Below are 22506 nucleotides of genomic sequence, written 5' to 3' on the forward strand. Positions count from 1 at the left end.
TTTGGGGATCAATAGGGCAGTTCACACTTCAGTGCCATTGTTTCTGGCTGTCCTGCTGCAGATTCAGGCAAGGAGGGCTACAGCAGTTACACGCCATTCACCTCTCTTCACAAACAAGGCAGAGAGTGATTCATTACTGGGGCCTAGAGCAAGTGCTGCAGGATCCCAGAATACCTGGGCCCCTGGATCTGTCCAGCAGCAGTGCTCTCATAGCAGCCCCAGAAGAGTCCATTCCAGTCCTCTGCTCTTCCTTAACGTAAGACACTGCCCACTGACTGGGCTAAGCAGTTCTCCGGCAGCACAGCCAATACCACGAGCCTATCACAGAACTCCTGGTACTTATAGTCCCAGAGTAGTGCTGGTCTCTGACAAGGGCTACAGACAGAACTGCTCACCAGCCCCCTGTAAGGCATCTCACCTCTGCTTTCAGCTGCTCACAGATAGCTGCGTACTTCGTGATGTGGCAGTCCAGGCTGAGCACATTACTCTTCAGCTGCAGGGTGGAAAGGGGGCGGGGAAGGAGGAGAGAGGGTTAAAGGAACAGAGGTGAAATAGCTGTGGAGAGAACTGAGAGGCCAGTGAGTCCTGTTGCTGAGTCCCAGGCACTCTATGGGTTCGTTTAAGCAGAGCTGCTGGGATACCCCTGGGATACAGGGAACACCTCTAAGGGACAATTCTGAAGGGAGAAGCTCCCTTTCATGGTCACTATTGCCCGCCCATGAAGTGACGCTTTGCTTTAGCCAATGCTCACATCTCCTACAGAGAGAGCTGCATCACCATCAGCAACTCTAGCTGTGCTTGTCCCCAGAGCAGGCACAGATCCGAGGACGAGACAGTTCAGAGATCTAAATGAATGTCTACCAGTGGATTAACTGAACTAAGACCCCTTTAATTATCCAGAGGCACTACGGTAGTGCTCACGGAGCCAGCTTTTGCCCCGGCCCACTTGCCAACAGCCTCTCAACACAGTGGCACCGTACAAAGAGAGGTCTGTACACAGATGTGCGGGACCCACCGACAGTTTGATCTCCTTGGCCCGATTGGCATACTTGAGCGTGTTGTAGGTGTCCTCATAGGCGAGTGCAGATGGGCTGATGGCAGCAATCATGATGGTCCGGCAGTTGCCCCCAAGAGAGTCCTTCAGCAGGCGTGTGAGCTTACTGTCCCTGTACGGGATGTGGGACTTCCTGCTCTGTTCGGAGACATCAGGGGACTCACCTCAGTTGTCAGGTATCTCTGAGAATCCTGGCATGCTAATATCCTAATGCTCAGACTCACTCCCATAAACCCAGGCTAGGAAGCAAGTGCCCGAAGAGGCAGTTGGTCCAGTCCTGTTTTACCACAGTTAATGTCAGAGACTATTCCTAATCCTGTGAAGTCTTCCTGAGCTAGATGTGTCAATATCCTGCAGCAGAGAGTTCCTTAGGTTTGTCAGACAAGGACATACCTTATGTCAAATGTCCTTTTAACCCCTGCCCTTTGTACTGCAAGAATGCAAGGTGGTTTTCCGAGGAGGGTGTATTGTGGAAGGGTGGATCAGGGGCATTACCTTTGCATCAGCCAGGGCGTTGATGACATTAATCAGGGCCAGCAGTGAACGGTTGATGTTGGCACCCTCTCGGAGCCGCTCTCCCTTTGTGTTGGTGGTTGAGGCTCGCTCCGAGCCTGCCAGGTCAATCAGGCTCATCTTGGCCACCTGCAGGTCCTGAGTGATGCCAACGACACGGTCCTGCTGCTTCACATAGATCTGCGAGGACAGGAAGAAAAGATAAAGATAGTGAGGAAAGATAAGGCAAGGCCTCAAGACGTGCTCAGCCCAGTCAGCAGGCAATGTCTTATCGAAGGGGACAGCAGAGACCTGAATATGAACTCTCCTGGGGTCTCATAAGGCCACCACTCAAAGGATTCGCTGCAGGACTAGCCATCATCACAAGCAATGAAAGCAAGGGCATGTGTTTCCTCTCCACTCACTGATCTACAGTGCCACCTTGCCAAGCTACAGGTCAACTATCTTCCCCCTACTGAGGGTCTAGAGGAGAGAAAACACTGCCCAGTGTTCCCCACACTCAGTTCTAGAATCTCGCAGGCCATAAGGCCAACTCTGATTGGTCTCAGGTTGTGGGAGAACTTGTAATGGATACAGGATATGACAGGTTAGCATGTGTATGTCTGTATCAGTCTGCAAACTCCATTTTGATTGTAACTTGTACTGCACCTTTGCTTTTGCCTTTTACCCTCCATCATATTGGGCCGGGATGTCTAGAAGGTACGAGCAGAAACCTTGCCCACTAGCGGCGGGTTAACAAGAGAGCAATCAAGAGTCACTAACCTGAATGATCTTCCATTCAAATGGGAGTGTCCTAGAACAATAAGCTGTCCCTTGGGTGGTGGGCTTATCAGGGGGACCAGTGTCGCCAGTCTGAACTGTAGATGGGCTGTCACCAAGCAATGACACGCCGGACAAGGGACTTAAAGTTGACTGGGGGGCAGGGGCACCTGACAGACAGTAGCGTAGCTGGGGAGGAGCGGGGCAGCGGCCGCTCCCCCACTGAGCACAAGTGGCACCTTGTCAATTTCTTGGCGCCTTTGTACTCACCCAGGGGAGCGATACAACAACAACAAAAAAAGGCGCCACCCGCTGCAGCGCTTTTACTCACCCGCGGGGCTCCGGGTCTTCGGCGGCAGGACCGTCACTCTCTCCAGGTCTTCGGCGGCAGGTCCTTCAGTGCCGCTGAAGACCCGGAGTGCCGCCGGGTGAGTAAAAGCGCTGCAGCGGGTGGCACTTTTTTTTTTTGTATCGCTCCCCCTGTTCCCTCCACCTGGCTACGGCACTGCTGACAGAGGGGACTGGAACTGTATAAAAGGACAAGTCCTGGTCTTACCAAGGGCTCTCTGACTGACCAGAACAAGATAACAAGGCTGTGCAGGAGGAGAGGAGGGTCCTGGGACGCTGGAAGGACTGACCAACCCCCAAAGGGCTCTCAGAGTGGTGAGGACACTGGAAGGAGGGTTTGATGTGCAGATGTTTGTTATATTCTGTAGATTTGTATCTATCAGTGAAGAATGACTGGTTGAGAAATTCCTTTGCTGAGTCTATGCGTCCCTTGTTTTAATGGTCATGTAGTCTCCAAGGATGAAATAGCAATCCAGAGGGTGCATTGCTTCAGAGGAACTTTGGGGAGCATGCATTTGCTACAGGGGAGGCCAGCACTGGTTGGATTGCAGAATTGCGTATCTCAGGAAGGGGTGCTAGATAGAGGATATGCATCCTGAAAGTGTGCCTGGAAGCCCAGACCTTGAGACAGTGACTAGACTCTGTCCAGATCCAAACACCCTAAGAGCATGTGGGATCTAGTAGTTGCATCCAAACAGCAACCTGGTGAGTGTCCACGAGGGGGAGCTCAGCCAGGGTTGCAAACACACGGCTTCTCATTTCTAGGCCAGCTTCACCTCTGGCTCCGTGAGTGACTGAAAGTCATTGCCATTTGTTGGCCCATAAGAAATGAGATTTGTGGGGCTCTGACCCATTAAGGGAGTTTATAGATACTTTATATACTATAACAGGGTTAAAAAAAATGAGATACGGTCATGGAGGACAGGTCCATCAATGCTTGTTAGCCAAGATGGTCAGGGACACAACTCCATGCTCTGGGTGTCCTTAAACCTCTGCCTGCTAGGAGCTGGGACTGGACAACAGAGGATGGATCACTTGATAAAGTATCCTGTTCTGATCATTCCCTCTGAAGCATCTGGCACCAGTTGAAAGACAGGACCCTGGGCTAGGTGGATCACTGGCCTGATCCAGTGTGACTGTTCTAATGATCTGAAGCAAACCCTGTTCTCAACTACTCTCTCCCTCTCATCCCCACACAAAGCCTCAACTACTCTCCCTCCTCACCTCACTAGCTCTCTCTCCAAGCAGTGGCAGTCCCAGTGGGCCAGCAGCCTTACATGGGTTAAAGGAGAATATAGTAGTAGGAATATCCTATCCACTACCTGACAAGGATGGTGACCATGGTTGTGAAATGCTCAGGGAGACTAGAGAGGCTACAAAGGCAGAAAATACAATAATAACTGGGGATTTCAACTATCTTGATATTAACTGGGTATGTCACTTCAGGAAGGGATGCCGAGATAAAACTTCTAGGCACATAAAACGACTGCTTCTTGTAGCAGTTTGTCCTGGAACCCACAAGGGGAGAGACAAATCTTGAGTTAGTCCTAAGTGGAGCACAGGGTCTGGTCCAAGTGGTGGATATAGCTGAACCGCTCAATAATAGTGGTTTAATTTAGTGTAATTAAACGTAACATGCTTGTGGGATGAAAATGCCAAAGAAACCCACCACAGGAACGGCACAAAACTAAGGAAGCTAGTTAAATGGAAAATTAAAAGGAACAGTCACAACTCACATGCCTGCAAAGAGCATGGAGACTATTTAAAAGCACAATACTAGAGGGTCATATTAAATGTATATCCCAAATGAAAAAACAAAAACAAACCAAAAAAACAGTAAGAGGACCAAAAATATGCCACCATGGCTTAAGAGCAGAGTAAAAGAGGTGGTTAGAGGCAAAAAGGCATCCTTTAAAAATTAGAAATCAAATCCTAGTGTGGAAAACAGAAAGGAGCACAAACTCTGCCAGGCCAAGTATAATAGGGCAGGCCTAGAAAGAATTTGAAGAGCAACTAGCTAATGACACAGAAAAAAAATTGCTGTTACTTTTGAAGTATGTCAGAAGCAGGAAGCCTGCCAAACAGTCAGTAGCGCCACTGAACGATCACGGCGCTAAGGAAGACCAGAGTGTTGTGGAGAAACTAAAGCAATTCTTTGCATTGGTCTTCACTGCAAAGGAGGTGTGGGAGATTCCCTACACCCGAGCCATTCTTTTTAGGTGACAAATCTGAGGAATTGTTCCAGATTGAGGTGTCGATAGAGGGGATTTTGGAACAAGTTGAGAAATTAAAGAGTAGAAGTCACCAGGACCAGATGGTATCCATCCAAGAGTTCTGAAAGAACTTAAATATGAAATTGCAAAACTACTAACTGTGGTATGTAACCCATCACTTAAATCAGCCTCTGTACCACATGACTGGAGAGTAGCTAATGTGATGCCGGTTTTTAAGAGAGGCTCCAGCAGCAATCCTGACAATTACAGGCCACTAAACCTAACTTCAGGATGTGGACAAGAGTGACCAGTGGATATAGTGTACCTGAACGTTCAGAAAGCCTTTGACAAGGTCCCGCACCAAAGGCTCTTAAGCAAACTAAGCAGTCCTGAGATAAGAGGGAAGATCCTCTCATGGATCAATAATTGGTTAAAAGATAGGAAACAAAGGGTAGGAATAAATGGCCAGTTTTCCCAACAGAGAGAGGTAAATAGTGGGGGCCCCCAAAGGATCTGTGCTGTTCAACACATTCATAAATGATATGGAAACAGTGATGTGGCAAAATCTGAAGATGATGCAAAATTACTCAAGATAAATCCAGAGATGATCGTGAAGAGTTACAAAGAGATTTCACTAAACTGGGTGACTGGGTGACAAAATGGCAAATGAAAATTCAGTATTGATAACGATCAAGTAATGCACATTGATGAAAATAATCCCAACTATACATACAAAATGATGGGTTCTAAATTAACTGTTACTGCTCAAGCAACAGATCTTGGAGTCATCTGATAGTTCTCTGAAAACATCTGCTCAACGTGCAGTGGCAGTCAAAAAAAAGCTAACAAAATGTTAGGAACCTTAGGAATGGGATAGATAATATGACAGAAAATATCATAGTGCTGCTACATAAATCCATGGTATGCCCACATCTTGAATACTGTGGGCAGTTCTGATTGCCTCATCTCAAAAAAGATATTAGAATTGGAAAAAGTGCAGAGAAGAGCAACAAAAATGATTTGGGCGATGGAACAGCTCCCATATTAGGAGAGATTAAAAGACCGGGACTGTTCAGTTTAGAAGATAGATAAATAAATAATGCCTGTATCTGTAATTTTCACTCCATGCATCTGAAGAAGTGGGTTTTTTATCCACAAAAGCTTATGCCCAAATAAATCTGTTAGTCTTCATTGTTTTTATGGATACAGACTAACATGGCTACCCCCTGATAGATAAATAAAGGGTGGCATTACAGAGGTCTATTGTCACACCCCAATGGCCCCCTCCCTCAAGGGGTCCCCTGTGGGAGGCAGATCAGCATTGTATATTGCTAACGCATTTTGGAAAGGATCAAAGGTGTGAGTAAGTGTGGAATGGAAAATTCCTTTGCCGGTCCGAGAGGCCAGAGGGGGAAGAAGGAAAAGAGCAAAGAACGGGTTAACTCGACACTTTAGCGAGCTCTGTGTAAAAATAAAACGCTGGCCCCGGTCCAAGGTCATGGGTGCGACGAGAAATCTGCAGCTGTCTAGAGAAAAACAAAGCTGAGCAGGGCTGCAAAAATAGCAGTAAAAACAGTGAAAGCAAATGAGATGGCGAAGGCCAACAGGGGGGAAAACAAAGTCTCTGGAGCGTGAATGTTTTGGGAAGCCAAAGGGGCCACAGCGAGCCAGTATGGACTGGTACAAAAAGCACCAGAAACAGAGGGTCCTGGACAAAAAACACCCCCAAAAAACCCAGGACTTAAAACCCTCCCGAAAGCCAAAGCAAGTTGGAGATTGCAGCGGACCCCGGACAACCTGTGCCCAGGACAGAACTCCCATCCATCCTTCCCCTTCTTCTTCTTACGTTACACCCAGGCTTGGCCAGCCTCGGGTAAAGCGTGTGTGAGTATGAAAGTGGGTTAGGGCTTGGGGCACTAACGCTTTCTTCCTTCCACCCCTCACTCTCTGCTTCAAAACTTAAACACTTGGTGTGTTTTGTCATCTCCTTCCCTAAAAATCCTGTGGCCTCAGCCTAATCACCTGATGCCTCAGGCAAATTGGTAACAAAAATCTGTCACACTATATCATCATAAATGGTGTGGGGAAAGTGACTAGGAAACTGTTATTTACCCCCTTCACATAACACAAGCACTAGGGGACCAGCTGATAAAATTAACAGGCAACGGGTTTAAAACAAAACACAAGGAAGTACTTCTTCACACAACGCACAGTCAACTTGTGAAACTCATTGCTGTGGATGTTGTGAAGGCCAAAAGTATAACTGGCTTCAAAAAAGAATTAGAGAAGTTCCTGGAGGACAGGCCTATCAATGGCTATTAGTCAAGATGGTCAGGGGCACAACCCCGTACTCTGAGTGTCCTTAAGCCTCCAGCTGCCACAAGCTGGGGCTGGACAACAGGGGATGGATGGATGACTAGATAATTGCCCTGTTCCATTCATCTCCTCTGAAGTATCTGGCACTGGCCATTGTCAGAGACAAGAAACTGGGCTAGATGGACAGTTGGTTTGACCCAGTGTGGTCCTTCTTATGTTCTTAAGGAGCAGGGCCAACAATCAGCCCCGCCTCCCTGCACAGAGCCACTCTGAGCCAGTTCCTCGCCTCCCACATGATTAGTTGCCAGCCTAAGTGAAAGGAAGAAGCCACCTGTAGGAGAGGAGGTGTGATGGGGTGGACTAGGCCCGGAGACCCCCTGGTGGAGGCCTCAGGGTCCTGCCACACTCATCCCAGGTAAGGAGCAGTGGAGAGGTCCTCCAAGCAGGCTAGAGTGAACCCTATAAAAAGGAGCTACAACGCCAGAGACAGGGCAGTTGCTGCTTGGAGCTGGAGAAGAAAGGACTGCATGCCTGGCTGCCTGGAAGAGCAGCAGGGTCACGGACAGCTCAGTGTGGGCAGGGACTCGGGAAGCAAGAGGCTCCTAGCTGGCTGCTAGGACTGAGCCAAAGCCAGTTTGCTAGCAGGGACTGGAGAAGCAATGAAGGAGCTCCTGGCTGGCTATGGGCACTGAGTAGGGACTGAGCCTGGGGAGGGCTGCAGGAAGATAGTATCTCTAGGGAGGAAGCCCTGGGGATACAGCCCCATACCCGGGCTAGACTAGTTTAAAGACCACAGACACACCCAACCAGAGTGGGTGCTCGCGAGAGGTGGGTGCTGACTCCGTTCGTTACAGGAGGGTTTTCCAGTGTGGCCAGCTGGGAGTCCAGGCCCTAACGACTAAACCTGCCTCCTGGCAAAGTGCCCTAACCTGGCCTGGGACTGGCTAGTCAGTGTCCTAGGTGCAGCACAACAGCAGATTCAACCTTGAAAATGCAGCTAATCCACATGAGGAAAAATCATCCCAAACACCTACGCTTCGTGTGGAGAGAAAACTTGGGAAACAGGAGTGCTGAGAGCTGGGGCGAGTGATAGCAAGTTAGAGATGAGTCTGCAGTCAGAGAGATCATAGTCTCTTTGTACAGTCCTGGAGTTACTCATTTTTTCCATTCTGGGCACACCACTATGAAGAGAAATTGGAAGGTTTTCAGAGAAGAGTAGCAAGTGATCGTAGGCTGCAGGGACTGATTTCCAAGGAAAGACTGAGAGCTCAGTATGTAAAGTGTGTCTAAGGGAAGGTGCGGAGAAAAACCTGCAAATAGGCCACCAAGGAAGGAGGCGAGTTGTTCATTGCAGTACACAGGGGTACAGGGATAAAACAAAAACAAAACCAAACAAACAAAGGGAACATTTAGGCCAAGTATTAAGAAAACCATCTTGACAGTGAAATCTAGTAGAGAATGGAAGAGACTCCCAAGGGAATGGGGGGGAAGGGAAGTCCCAGAACTTGGAACATTTAAAACTACACTGGACGCACTGCAGGAGAACCCTAGCCTGGCAGGATAGAGAGTAAGTGGATGACCCAGTATGTCAGTTCTAGTTGCAAGAACAAACCAATGGTCCAGCCCAGTATCCTGTCTGACAGTAGCTATTGCCAGATTCTTCAGAGGAAGACGTAATCCTCCTGCTTCACATCCTGAACAGAAGTAATAACTGGAGACCCTGCATTCCAAGACTGCAGGAGCTTTCTTCCTGTTTCTTCATTTGACTCCTGAAGATAAGAGTCCTGATAACATCCCAGTAGGTGTTGCTGCTGCCACTTGCCTGGAAGACCGCGTGTGAGCGTGAGGAAGTAGCATTGGCGTCTGTGGGGTGCTGTGTGCGGTTTCTGTTCCCACTCGCTAGCATCTCCAGGAGCTGCTCTGCTGATTTTGGCTGGAAAGAAACACAGAAGGGTTAGTACCATACAGTGCTTCAAAGGGGAGGTCTTTGCAGCGCTCACCCATATGGGGAAGCTATGCCTTCCCCCTCCCAAGGGACCGGTAAGCACATCAACCAATGCACTAGTAGGTGCATACAAACCTTTGTGGGGAAGGTGAGCATAGGGCTGGGAAAAGATGCCACATTAATCTCCCTTGAGACTGAAGCCCTGTTTATCCAAAAAATGGGCAAAATCAGGACAAGCATCCCCCATGCTACCCTGCCAAGGTGCCTCAGCTCTCACCTTGAGGGATCATCTCTGTGACGGTGCAGACTCTCCATGGCTCATTCAATTGTTGGCACTCTGATGAGAGTGCCAATGAGCAGATCAATTGTGATACAGATTACTGTCCACTGGAACTAGACTCAGACCAATCACATTTCACACAACTGCCATCAGATGGCAATGGTGGCCAATTACTCTTCAGCTGAGCTGGGGTCAAACACATGTCCTGTGTGAATGGGGCTCCATATCCCATTATGGATCTCCTGAACCAAGCACGACGCTGGGAGCCAGGGACCTCTTGGTGCCAACTGGCAGAGGTACAGGTAACACAAGAGTTACAACAGGGGTTCCCAAACTTGGTTCACGGCTTGTTCAGGGTAAGCCCCGGGCGGGCCACGAGACGCTTTGTTTACCTGAGCGTCTGCAGGTACGGCCACTCGCAGCTCCCAATGGCCGCAGTTCACCGTTCCCGGCCAATAGGAGCTGCGGGAAGCAGTGCGGGCCATGCCACCACTTCCCTCAGCTCCCATTGGCCGAGAACGACGAACTGCAGCCACTGGGAGCTGCCATACCCGCAGATGCTCAGGTAAACAAAGTGTCTCGCGGCCCGCCGGGGGCTTACCCTGAACAAGCCACGAACCCCTAGGTGTGATATCTACATACTAGTTTGCCAAAGGGTGTCATGTAAGGTATCTGCTGAATCCTGCCTGTTCTCACAGCCATTGTGAAGTGAATCTATGGCTAATCAGTATAGAGTTATGTAAATACACTGAACATAATGTTCTTAAGGTCTTTGACTTGGGGCTGGTCACCAATGAGAGAAAAGTTTCTTTCAGGCCAGAGATATTTATCTTTCAGTCTATGTGAAAACTGAGTATTGTGTACTTCACACTGAAAGCCTATTTGCAATCTGAGCAAAATGCTAATCAAGGGATTGCAAAGGCTGTAGGGGAGCTTAGACAGGAAAACACAAGCATCATGAGTTATCCTATTTCCAAGAACAGACAATGGATTTCTGGGACTAGAACTGTAGGTGTAGAGACCCAATGTGCATCTTTCCCCTAGGAAGTAAGCTGACAGTGTGCTTGTTTTGCAAATAGAAGACAACTGCCAGTCCTGGCTGAAGTACACTGGAAAGGTTTTGGGGGAGCTTTTGCTCTGTAGGACAGAACAATGTCCTATTTGTTAAGCTTAGGCTCTAGTACACGTGCTATGATTTTATTTTGTAGGTATACTTTTGTTTCCAATATCTGTGCTTGCTATCATTTGAATTTCTGTTCTTTATTATTAAGTAAACTTTACATAAGAACGGCCATTCTGCATTAGACCAATGGTCCATCAAAGCCCAGTATCCTGCCTTTTGACGGTGGCCAATGCCACTTGCTTCAGAGGGAATAAACAGAACAGGACAATTTCAAGTGATCCATCCCCTGTCCAGTCCCCGCTTCTGGCATCTGGAGGTTTAGGAACACCCGGAGCATGGGGCTGCATCCCTGACCATCTTGGCTAACAGCCAACCTATCCCTCATGAACCTAATTCTTTTTTGAACCGTTGTTATATTTTTGACCTTCACAACATTCACAGCAACAAGTTCCACAGGTTGACTGTGGGTTGTGTGAAGTATTTCCTTATGCTTGTTTTAAACCTGCTGCCTTAATTTCATTGGGTGACACCTACTTGTTGGGTTATGTAAAGGAGTAAAGAATACTTCCCTATTCTCTTTCTTCATACCATTCATGATTTTATTGACCTCTATTATACTTCCCCCGCCCCCCTTAGTCATCTGTCATCTAATATTAATGGCCCCAGTCTTTTTAACCTCTCCTCCTATGGAAGTTGTTTCATACCCTTAAACGTTTTTGTTGCTCGTCTGTACCTTTTCCAATTCTAATATATATTTTTGAGATGGGGCAACCAGACCTGCACACAGTATTCAAGGTATAGGTGTACCATGGATTTATAGGTTTCAGAGTAGCAGCCGTGTTAGTCTGTATCCGCAAAAAGAACAGGAGTACTTGTGGCACCTTAGAGACTAACACATTTATTTGAGCATAAGCTTTCGGGGGCTACAGCCCACCTCAGCGGCTGCATAGAATGGAACATATAGAGAGGAGATATATATATACATACAGAGAACATGAAAAGGTGGGAGTTGCCCTACCAACTCTAAGAGGCTAATTAATTAAGAGGAGCTATTAACAGTAGGAGAAAAAAAACTTTTGTAATGATAGTCAAGATAGCCCATTTCAGAAAAGTTTGACAAGAGGTGTGAGGATACTTAACATGGGGAAATAGATTCAATGTGTGTAATGGCTCAGCCATTCCCAGTCTCTATTTAAGCCTAAATTGATGGTATCTAATTTACATATTAATTCAAATTCAGCAGTTTCTTGTTGGAGTCTGTTTTTGAAGCTTTTCCATTGCAAAATTGCCACAGATTCCTTGCCATGGATTTATAAAGTGGTATTATATTTTCTGCTTTATCATCTATCCCTTTCCTCATGGTTTCTAACATTGGCTGTCAAAAAAGCTAAAACAATCACCATTTAGCAAGGAATTATCCACAATGATTCCAAGATCTCTTTCTTGCATGATAACAGCTAATTTAAACCCCATTGTTTTGTATGTATAGTTGGGATTATTTTTTTTCCAATGTGCACCACTTTGCACTTAAACATTGAATTTCATCTGCCTTTTTGTTGCCCAGTCATCCAGTTTTGTGAGATCCCTTTAACTCCTCACAGTCCGCTTTGGACTTAACTATTGAATCATTTTGTTTTGTCTGCGTACTTTGCCATGTCATTGTTCACTCCCTTTCCCAATCACTTCTGAATATGTTGAACAGCACTTGTCCCAGTACAGACCCCACTGTTCCCCTCTCCGCAGTGTAAAAACTGACCTACTCTTATTCTTACCCTTTGTCTCCTATCTTTTAAGCAATTATTGATCCATGAGAGGAACTTCCTTCTTATTCCAGCACTGCTTAGTTTGCTTAAGAGCTTTTGGTGTGGGACCTTGTCAAAGGTTTTCTGAAAGTCCACATACACTTTATCCGCTGGATCACCCTGGTCCACATGCTTGACGACACACTCAAACAATTCTAATAGAGTGGGGAGGTATTGTTTCCCTTTACACAAGCTGTGTTGACTCTTCCCCAAGTGTTCATCTGCATGTCATCATTTTGTTCTTTACTATATTTTCAACCAATTTTCCTGGTACTGAAGTTAGGCTTACCAGCCTGTAGTTAACAGGATCACCCCGGGAGACATTTTTAAAAATCAGCCTTACATTAACTACCCTCTAGTCATCTGGTACAGAGGCTGATTTAAGTGATAGGTTACATACCACTTAGTCATTCTGCAATTTCATATTTAAGTTCCTTCAGAACTCTTGGATGAATATCTGATGCTCTCTAAGTCCTGGTCACTTATCAATTCAATTTGTTCCAAAACCTCCTCCTATTGCCACCTCAATTTGGGACAGTTCTTCAGATTAGTCACCTAAAATGAATGGCTTGGATGTGGGGGCCTCCCTCACATCCTCCGCAGTGAAAACGATGCAAATAATTCATTTAGCTTCTCCACAATGGCCTTGTCTTCCTTGAGTGCTTTCTATTGCAGCTAGATTGTACAGTGGCAGGCTTCCAGTATACTTAATTTTGTTTTAATCTTAGCTTTTGTGTCTTTAGCTCTTCAAATTTGTTCTTTGCCTGCCTCATTATACCTTTATACTTGACTTGCCAGATGTTATGCTCCTATTTTCCTCACTAGGATTCAATTTCCAATTTTTAAAGGATGCCTTTTTGCTTGTAAAAGCTCCTTTACTTTGAGTAGCCCTGGTGATTTTTTTTAGTTCTCTTACTGGGTTTTTTTTTGGTATTATTATTTGAGGGTATACATTTAGTTTGAGCCTCTGTGTTTTTAAACAGTCTCTATGCAGTTTGTAGACACTTCACCCTTGTAACTATTCCTTCTAATTTCCATTTAACTAGCCTCTTCATTTGTGTGTAGTTTCCCTTTTTGAAGTTAAATGTTACTGTGGTGCATTTCTTTGGTATTCTCTCCATCCCTACCCCCCCGATGTTAAATGTAATTAAGTTATGGTGAGGGTTACTGAGCAGTTCAGCTATATTCACCTTTTGGAGCAAATCCTGTGACCCACTTAGGACTAAATCAAGAATTGCCTCCCCTTGTGGGTTCCAGAACTAGCTACTCCAAGAAGCCGTCATTTATGGTGTCTTGAAACATTCTCTCTGGCTCCTATCCTGAGGGGATAGACCCAGTCAGTCAATGAGAGACTAGTTGAGATCCCCCCAGTAGTAGTAGTATTGTGTTTTCTGCGTTTGTAGCCTCTAATCTACCTGAGCATTTCACAAGCACTAGGTGGCTGGTAGGATATTCCTACTGCTATACTTTTGTTGTTCAAGCATGGAATTTCTACCTGTAGAGATTCTATGGTACAGGTTGATTTATTTAAAAGTTTTACTGTGACTATGCCTTCTGTCAGCTATAGCACCACTCCCACACCAGTATGACCTACTCTGTCATTCCTGTGTATTTTGTACCCAGGTATTACCCTGGGCCATTCATCATTCTCATTCCACCAACTTGCCACACCGGCTATTACATTAATATCCTCATTTAACATCAGGCTCTCTAGCCGAGTGCTGCGTGTAAAGCAGAGCTGTGTCACCAGTAAGCTGTGGTATGCAGGTCTTTTGGGAACAGGGATGTGGAAATTCTGTGAGTGCCCAGGGCATCCAGGACTTCTCCAGGGACACACATGGAGGACTAGGGGGCTGATGCGTGCCTATTGCTAACTTCTAAAGAGTTAGTGGGGCCTGTGGAGGCCCAGAAGGCCGAGCTTGCGTTGCCAGGGGCTGGTGGTGTTGGCGAACTGACCCAGGCCAGGAACAAACAAGACTCCTCACACTATGGGTGGGTGGTAGCGAGGTATCTCACAACCCTGGCTATCCCCAGGAAGCACTGTAGATCCACAGTCACCCAGCTCTTCAGGAACAGTGGGAAGGGCTCAAGCCATGTAACATCTCCTCTGCTATTTTTCCTTTATTGAAACTCAGTTAGACCTGTAGCTATGCCTAGTCCATGCACCCTGTTGTTGTAGGGAATCCTTATACCGTTATACGTACCTGATGGAAGGAGAGTCCCTGTACCACTACCCCTTTCTCTGGGTCCTCCCTGATTGCTAGAGGGCCCTTCGGCTCCAGGAGGTCATGAATCTGCTCATTGTACACCTAGAACAAGGAATTAAGAGTAAACATCCTAAACAGCGACCCTAGGAAGCTGGGTGCAGGAGGCCAGAGGAAGGTCTTTGCATGGACGGAGACAGACAGGATCATAGATTACAACAGGAGCGAAGAGAGTGGACTTCAAACAGGTCAGACAAGTTCTTCCTAGGGAGGAAGGGCTGATTCTCTGGAAAGGCTTTACTCAAGTTCCATCAAGGAAGGGTGCTGCAGCACCACATACGCAAGCACCTGTTTCCAAGGACAGCCTTAGACGGTTACAAGGACTTTATCCCATGTCACTGCAACTGCCCTTCTAAGAGCCCCTTTCATCCAGGAATCTCATAGTGCTTCACAAACAAACACTAAGCCTCACAAACCGCACACCCCTTAAATCATCCTTGCGATGCAGGGAAGTGTTGCCATATTACAGAGAGGCACAGAGAAGTGAATCAGCGTATTCAAGTTCACATAAGCAGTTGTAGAGCTGGGGACAAAACCCTGTTTACAGGTGACCTGAGAGTTCAGACTGGGGATTTTAGATAGACTCTGCTCCAACAAGAAAGCTGGGTGTAGACACAATACACTGTATTGGACTCAGTAACGGCCTAGGAGAAGGGACTACACAAGTGAAAGTCTCCTTCCCTAATGGTTAAGGCAAGCACAGGAGAGTCACCCTAGAGTGTTTGTAGAGCAGTGAGAGGATGCCAAAAAGCAAGTGGGAAAAATGGAGACAGAACTTCTTTCCCACCCCAGGAACAGCTGGACTAGTCAGTGGCATCGTGCTATGGAATCTCAGCAGATTACTGGCACCATACTGAACCCGAGGGGATAGAGCCCTGTAATCCTAACTACCGCACCCTGACACTCCTTCTTTAAGGTGGTAGCAGATGGAAAGGGGTAGCCTCAGACACCCGGGTACCTCCTGGTAGGAGATGAGCACCTCGCAGCTTTTCTCCTCCTTCCTTGCCTCAATCCTCTTATAAAGCTCCACCATGGTGAGGTACATGATGCCTGGACTCTTCTCAGAGCCCAGCATGGTGTAGGTTTTTCCTGCACCTGTTGCACCATAGGCAAACACTGGAAAGAGAAAGACAAGACACACTAAAAATTCAAAGGCCAGAAAAACCCACTATAATCTAATCTGTCCTCCTATATATAGGCCAGAGAATGTCACTCAATAATTCCTACAACCCCCTCTGGGGTTGAGCCAGGATCTATATTTTTTAAAATAGGATGCTTATCTTGATTTAGATTTCAAGTTACAGAGAATCAGCCCCGTCCCTAGATAAATTATTCCAATGGTTAATTACCCTCATTGTTGGAAATTTGCACCTATGGTCTACTCTGCTTTTATGTAGCTTCAGCTTCCAGCCACTGGATTTCATTATGCTTTTTGTCTGCTAGATTAAAGAGCCGTCTAATATCAGAAATCTGCTCCCCATTTAGGTACTTAGACATGATCAAGTCATCTCTAACCTTTTCTTTAATAAACTCATGAGACTGAGCTTCCTAAATCTTTCACGATAAGGCAGATTTTCCAGACCTTGACTCATTCTTGTAGCTCATCCCTGAGCCCTTTGCAATTTTTCAACATTCTTTTAAAAGTGTTGACTTCCAAATAGGACATGGTATTCTAGTGATTTCAGTCTCTCCCCATTAACAATACTTTGTACTTCTACAGCATCGTATTAAAGGATCTCAAAAATATTTTGCCCAAGAAGGGCATGTTAAAAGAGAGCCAGTCACAGGTCTTTGCTCACAACGCCCCCCAAAGAGAGCCAGGAATAGAACCTCGGAGTTCTGATGCCCAATCCCATGCTCTAACCACTAGACAACTCCCTCCTGTTTTTAGTTCCTTATTACTGCACCAGCATGGCTGACTTGCAGAACTGCATTAATGTCTTCATATCAAAGGGGAGCTCCATGTTTGGTGGGTCCAACAGAAGATGGTAGAAATCGGACAATTGCCTGGGGCTCCACACCACAGGGGCCCCACACCGAAGGGGCTCCGTGAAGCTAAGGTGCTCAGCTTCTGCTTCAGCCCCTGGGTGGTGGGGATCAGGGCCCCAAGCTTTCTACCCCAGGCCCCAACGAGTTTAACACTGGCCCTGCTTGGTGGCCCCCCTGAAACCTGCTCGCAGCCCCTCAGGGGGCCACAGACCCCTGGTTGAGAACCATTGGTCTACAGGACTGACCCTCTATTGAGCCAGTCTAATCTGGGATCCCATCTCAAGCTAAGTTATTAAAGTTTAATTGTGTGGACCAAACAGTGGTAAGGTGGCTCTGTTGGGGGAAATCAAATGAATGAAAAAGAGTGGAAGAGCCTCTTCTACGTGCAGCAGCTCCCTGCAAATTACAGTGCTGGATGTGATAAAAATTCCCCTCATACACGCTGCAGGCAGTTGGCTCAGGCCCTGAGCAATGGCATTTGACTACGTTCACTGCATACTTAACCCTGCAATGTGTTCCGTTAACTCTGTAGGATGAAGCCAAATAAAATGCCACAGCAGGGCTCCTTACCAGAGCAGTTGTAGCCATTCAGCACCCCATCCAGGATCTCCTTAGTTGTGTGCTGGAATACTTCCTCCTGTGTAGCACTCTCACCAAACACTTGGTCAAACACAAACTTCAGATCCTTGCCCTTCCGCCTGGGGGCATCGTGGCCCCGGAAGCCTGTAAAAACTCCCGATAGACAGGGTTCCTCAGGGTCAAACACCAACATGCGGTCATCGATCACCTGCACCACAGCGTGTCGACTCCCTTCCTGCTCCTGCTGAGTCTGGGGCCGTACCCGCACCACTACTGCCACGTTGCCCTCTTCTGTGGGTAGGACTGACACCATGATTGCAGAGCCGCTTCAGGCAGTACTGCATCCAAAGAGGAAACGAAAGCCACAGTCAGAAGCCGGATACTGAATACCCATCACTGATCGCTGGATTCACACCTTTTCAACAATCCAGAGGGGCTGACAAGATGAATGGATCCGAATTACCAACCACTTAGGGAACTAGCTCTCTCTTCTCAGGGCAATAGACCCCTTTGTTTAAAAATACTGGACTGCTGTTTGCCATAGGTTCTCGGCTACCAACCTATGTGCCTCTCACACACCGTGTAATGCTCTAAATGCCAGATTTACAGTCTGGAGACTAAAGCCGATGTATCTGCAGAAGTACAACATGGGAACCTTGCCTACCCCTACCCCCTCCTGCCTCCCATCACCACCACAGTGCTCAACCACCTCCAGGGGAAAAGGTCTTTCTGCTGTGACTATTGATAAAAAGGCAGTTAGCACTGCCAACTGCAATGACATTTGGTTTACAGGGTCACCTGTCCAAACACTGGACTGACATCTGCCCAGTTCATTTAATATAAGAACAGCCATACTGGGTCAGACCAATGGTCCATCTAGTCCAGTATCTGGTCTTCCAACAGTGGCTGGCGCCCGATGCTTCAGAGGAAATGAACAGAACAGGGCAATTATCAAGTAATCCATCCCGTTGTCCAGTCCCAGCTTCTGACAGTCAATAGCCATTGACCTGTCCTCCACAAACTTATTTAATTCTTTTTTGAACCCAGTTATAGTTTTGGCCTTCACAACATCCACAGCAATGGGTTCCACAGGATAACTGTGCATGGTGTTGAAAAAAATGCTTCCTTTTGTCTGTTTTAAACCTGTCTATTAATTTTAATCAGGAACCTCTGTTGTGTTTGAGAAAGGGTAACTATTAGGGCTGTTAAAAGCAGCAAAAAAAATGAACCGCGATTAATTGTGCTGTTAAACAATAAGAGAATACCATTTATTAAAATATTTTTGGATGTTTTCTACATTTTCAAATATAGGATTTCAATTACAAAGTGTACAGTGCTCACTTTATATTACAAATATTTGCACTGTAAAAAACTAAAGAAATAGTGTTTTTCAATTCACCTAAGTACTGTAGTGCAATCTTTTTATCATGAAAGTTGAACTTACAAATTTAGAATTCTGTACAAAAAATAACTGCATTCAAAAACAAAACCACGTAAAGCTTTAGAGCTTACAAGTCCAATCAGTCCCACTTCTTGTTCAGCCAGTCGCTCAAATAAGTTTGTTTACATTTACAGGAGATAATGCTGCCCGCTTCTTGTTTACAATGTCACCTGAAAATGAGAACAGGCATTTGCATGGCACTATTGTAGCTGGCGTCGCAAGATATTTACATGCCAGATAAGCTGAAGATTCATATATCCCTTGATGCTTCAGCCTCTATTCCAGAGGACATGCGTCCATGCTGATGACAGGTTCTGCTTGAAAGCGAACCAAAGCAGAACATCTTCATTTTCATCATCTTAGTCAGATGCCACCAGCAGAAGGTTTATTTTCTTTTTTGGTGCTTTGGGTTCTGTAGTTTCCGCATCAGAATGTTGCTCTTTTAAGACTTCTGAAAGCATGCTCCACACCTCATCCCTCTCAGATTTTGGAAGGCACTTCAGCTGCTTAACTCTTGGGTCGAGTGCTGTCGCTATCTTTAGAAATCTCACATTGGTACCATCTTTGCATTTTGTCAAATGTGCAGTGAAAGTGTTCTTAAAATGAAAACGTGCTGGGTCATCATCTGAGACTGCTCTAACATGAAATAGATGGCAGAATGTGCGTAAAACAGAGAAGACGACATACAGTTCTCCTCCAAGGAGTTCAGTCAAATTTAATTAACACTTTTTTTTTTTTTTAAACAAGCATCATCAGCATGGAAGCATGTCCTCTGGAACGATGGCCAAAGAATGAAGAGGCCTATGAATCTTTAGCGCATCTGGCATGTAAATATCTTACGATGCCAGCTACAACAGTGACATGCGAATGCCTGTTCTCACTTTCAGGTGACATTTTAATTAAGAAGTGGGCAGCATTATCTCCCGTAAATGGAAACAATCTTGTTTCTCTTAGCAACTGGCTGAAGAAGAAGCAGGACTGAGTGGACTTGTAGGCTCTAAAGTTTTACATTGTTTTGTTTTTGAGTGCAGTTATGCAAAAAAAAAAAAAAAAAAAAACACTACATTTGTNTTTTAATTAAGAAGTGGGCAGCATTATCTCCCGTAAATGGAAACAATCTTGTTTCTCTTAGCAATTGGCTGAACAAGAAGCAGGACTGAGTGGACTTGTAGGCTCTAAAGTTTTACATTGTTTTGTTTTTGAGTGCAGTTATGCGCAAAAAAAAAAAAAAAAAAACACTACATTTGTAAGTTGCACTTTCATGATACAGAGATTGCACTCCAGTACTTGTATGAGGTGAATTGAAAAATACTATCTTTTTACAGAGCAAATATTTGTAATAAAAAATAAAAAGCGAGCACTGTACACTTTGTATTCTGTGTTGTAATTGAAATAGATATATTTGAAAATGTAGAAAAACTTCCAAAAATATTTACTTTCAATTGGTATTCTGTTAACAGGGCAATTAATTTTTTTAAATGTGATTAATTTTTTTGAATTAATTGTGAGTTAACTGCCATTAATCGACAGCCCTAGTAAATATTCTCCACACCATTCATGATTTTATAGACCTTTATTAGATCCTTGGTCTCTTTTCTAAAATGACCAGTCCCACTCTTTTTAATCTCTCATCGTAAGGAAGTCTTTCCATACCCCTAAATAATTTTTGTTGCCCTTCTCTGAACTTTTGCAATTCTAATCTCTCTCTTTTAAGATGGAGTGACCAGAATTGCATGCAATATTCCATGTGTGGCCATACCATGGATATATACAGTGGTACTATGATGTCTTCTGGCTTATTATCTCTCTCTTCCTTAATAGAATCTCTTTCCAAAGGTCAGATAGCCACCAGATGATAGCTATGTGCTGGTCTCTGCCAACGTGAACTAGATTCAAAGTAACAACCTAGAGCAAGGGTGGGCAAACTATGGCCTGCAGGCCGCATCCAGTCCGCCAGCCATTTTAATCCTGCCCTTGAGCTCCCATTGGGGAGTGGGGTCTGGGGCTTGCCCCGCTCTGGCACTCCAGACTTGAAGCAGGGTCAGGGGCTGTTCTGCGTGGCTCCCGGTAGCAGCAGCATGTCCCCCCGCCAGCTCCGATGCGTAGGGCCAGCCAGGGGGCTCTGCTCCGCATGCTGTCCCCACCCCAAGCGCCGCCCCCGCAGCTTCCATTGGCCAGGAACCAAAGCCAATGGGAGCTGCAGGGGCAGCGCCTGCGGACAGGGCAGCATGCAGCAGAGCTGCCTAGCCACACCAGAACTGGGACATACCACTGCTTCCGGGAGCTGCTTGAGGGAAGCACCACCTGGAGCCTGCCCCCCGCACCCCAAACCCCTGCCTCAGCCCTGATCCCCCTCCCGCCCCTCAGTCCCAGCCCAGAGCACCCTCCTATACCCCAAACCCTTCATCCCCAGCCCTACCCCAGAGCCTACACCCCCACCCCCCCTGCCGCAGTCCAGAGCCTCCTCCCACACCCTGAACTACTCATTTCTGGCCCCACCACAGAGACCGCACCCCCTCCCAGAGCCCTGTCACGGAGTCCCCGGGCGATGCTCTGGAACTGCTCCCCACAAAGCCAGTCAGGACTTTGGGGAGCCTCCTCTCCCATGGAGCAGACTGTCTTCAGGGCAAGAAGCTCACACGGCTTCACCTCCTGGGTCTGACCTTGGAGCATTCAGCATATGCCCCTCCGTGCGCTTCCCACAGCGAGTCCGCCCAGGCAGGGCCCTGGGGAAGCCAGAGGGTCCTGCACCCCCACTTCGCAGTCAGACGTGACTCTCAGCCAGTAAAACTGAGGTTTATTAGGTGACAGGGACACCATCTAAAACAGAGCTTGTAGGTCCAGAGAACTGGATCCCTCAACCAGGTCCATTCTGGGGCCCAGCAAGCCAGATATCCACGTCTCCCCTCACTTCCCATCCCCAGCCAGCTCCAAACTGAAACCCCCACCAGCCCCTCCTTTCTGGCCTTTGTCTTTTTCCCAGGCCAGGAGGTCACCTGATCTCTTTGTTCACCTTTAGCTATTCCCTTGCAGGGGAGGAAGCGCCTCGGCCATTTGTTGCTAGGATACAGAGTGTCAGTCATGTATGCACACTGGAGACTTAAGACATGCATAGGGAAACTGAGGCACCCACACAGTATTCAGAGGAAACATTAAGAACAGTCCCACTTCATCACAAGCCCAACCTCAATTTCGTGTGCATTCATGGCCCATCATACAATTTCCATACCCAGATGTGGCCTTCCATACCCGATCTAGAGGTTAAAGGTCATATATCCTCCTCTTGTACAGATTAGTGCAAGGAGACCAGAAAAGGGGGCCATGAAAGATCCCTTCTGATCCCTATTAGCTTCTCCACAGACATGTTACAGATCAGCAAAGCCCTTTATTTTGGGCATGAATAGCCCGACTGTCAGAGTTGTCCCACACCCACTGACCCTATGAATTATAGTGGGAGTTGTGGGTATTGGACCCTTTGGGGAGTGTCAGGGAGAATCAGACACACGGATGCCCGGGATGTGCCCCCTCCAGCAGCGCTCGGAGCACCAGGGGGCTCGGACTCACCTGCTACGGAAGACACTGAAAAGGCAACAGCGATGAACTTGGAATGACCTGCCACGTAACCCTGCCCCCCACCCCCTCGGGCAGCCTTTCGGAAGCGTGACGTTGAAGTGTGGCTGCTCAGCGATCGCACCCATGCGGCGGGCGCGAACAGGTTGGTTATTTTAGACCTGCCCCCCCCGCGTTCACACGGGTTTATTGAGGAAGCGAAGCAGATAAGGTGGAAAGTAGGACAGCGCCGCGCGCACCGCGGGGGGGGGGGGGGAGACCCGCAGGGCGCCCCCCTGTGCTGGGGGGAGGCTCTGGCAGGGGGGGGCGG

General features: G+C 46.9%; 1 protein-coding gene across 1 annotated transcript in view; it reads right to left on the reverse strand.

The window, feature by feature from the left end:
- KIF18B (kinesin family member 18B) overlaps nucleotides 1–17830 on the reverse strand; it is a 28965-nt gene extending 11135 nt beyond the window's left edge. The window contains exons 1-7 of the mRNA XM_034756238.1: nucleotides 17177–17830; nucleotides 15576–15733; nucleotides 14558–14662; nucleotides 9026–9136; nucleotides 1550–1747; nucleotides 1016–1192; nucleotides 419–493 (exon numbers count right to left, since the gene is read on the reverse strand). Of these exons, the coding sequence (XP_034612129.1) occupies nucleotides 419–493; nucleotides 1016–1192; nucleotides 1550–1747; nucleotides 9026–9136; nucleotides 14558–14662; nucleotides 15576–15733; nucleotides 17177–17498 (1146 nt within the window). The 5' untranslated portion in view covers nucleotides 17499–17830. The remainder of the gene's footprint in view (nucleotides 1–418; nucleotides 494–1015; nucleotides 1193–1549; nucleotides 1748–9025; nucleotides 9137–14557; nucleotides 14663–15575; nucleotides 15734–17176) is intronic.
- Between the last annotated feature and the right edge of the window lie 4676 nt (nucleotides 17831–22506).

This window comes from Trachemys scripta, chromosome 23, assembly GCF_013100865.1.
Source record: "Trachemys scripta elegans isolate TJP31775 chromosome 23, CAS_Tse_1.0, whole genome shotgun sequence".
NCBI classification, from domain to species: domain Eukaryota; kingdom Metazoa; phylum Chordata; order Testudines; family Emydidae; genus Trachemys; species Trachemys scripta.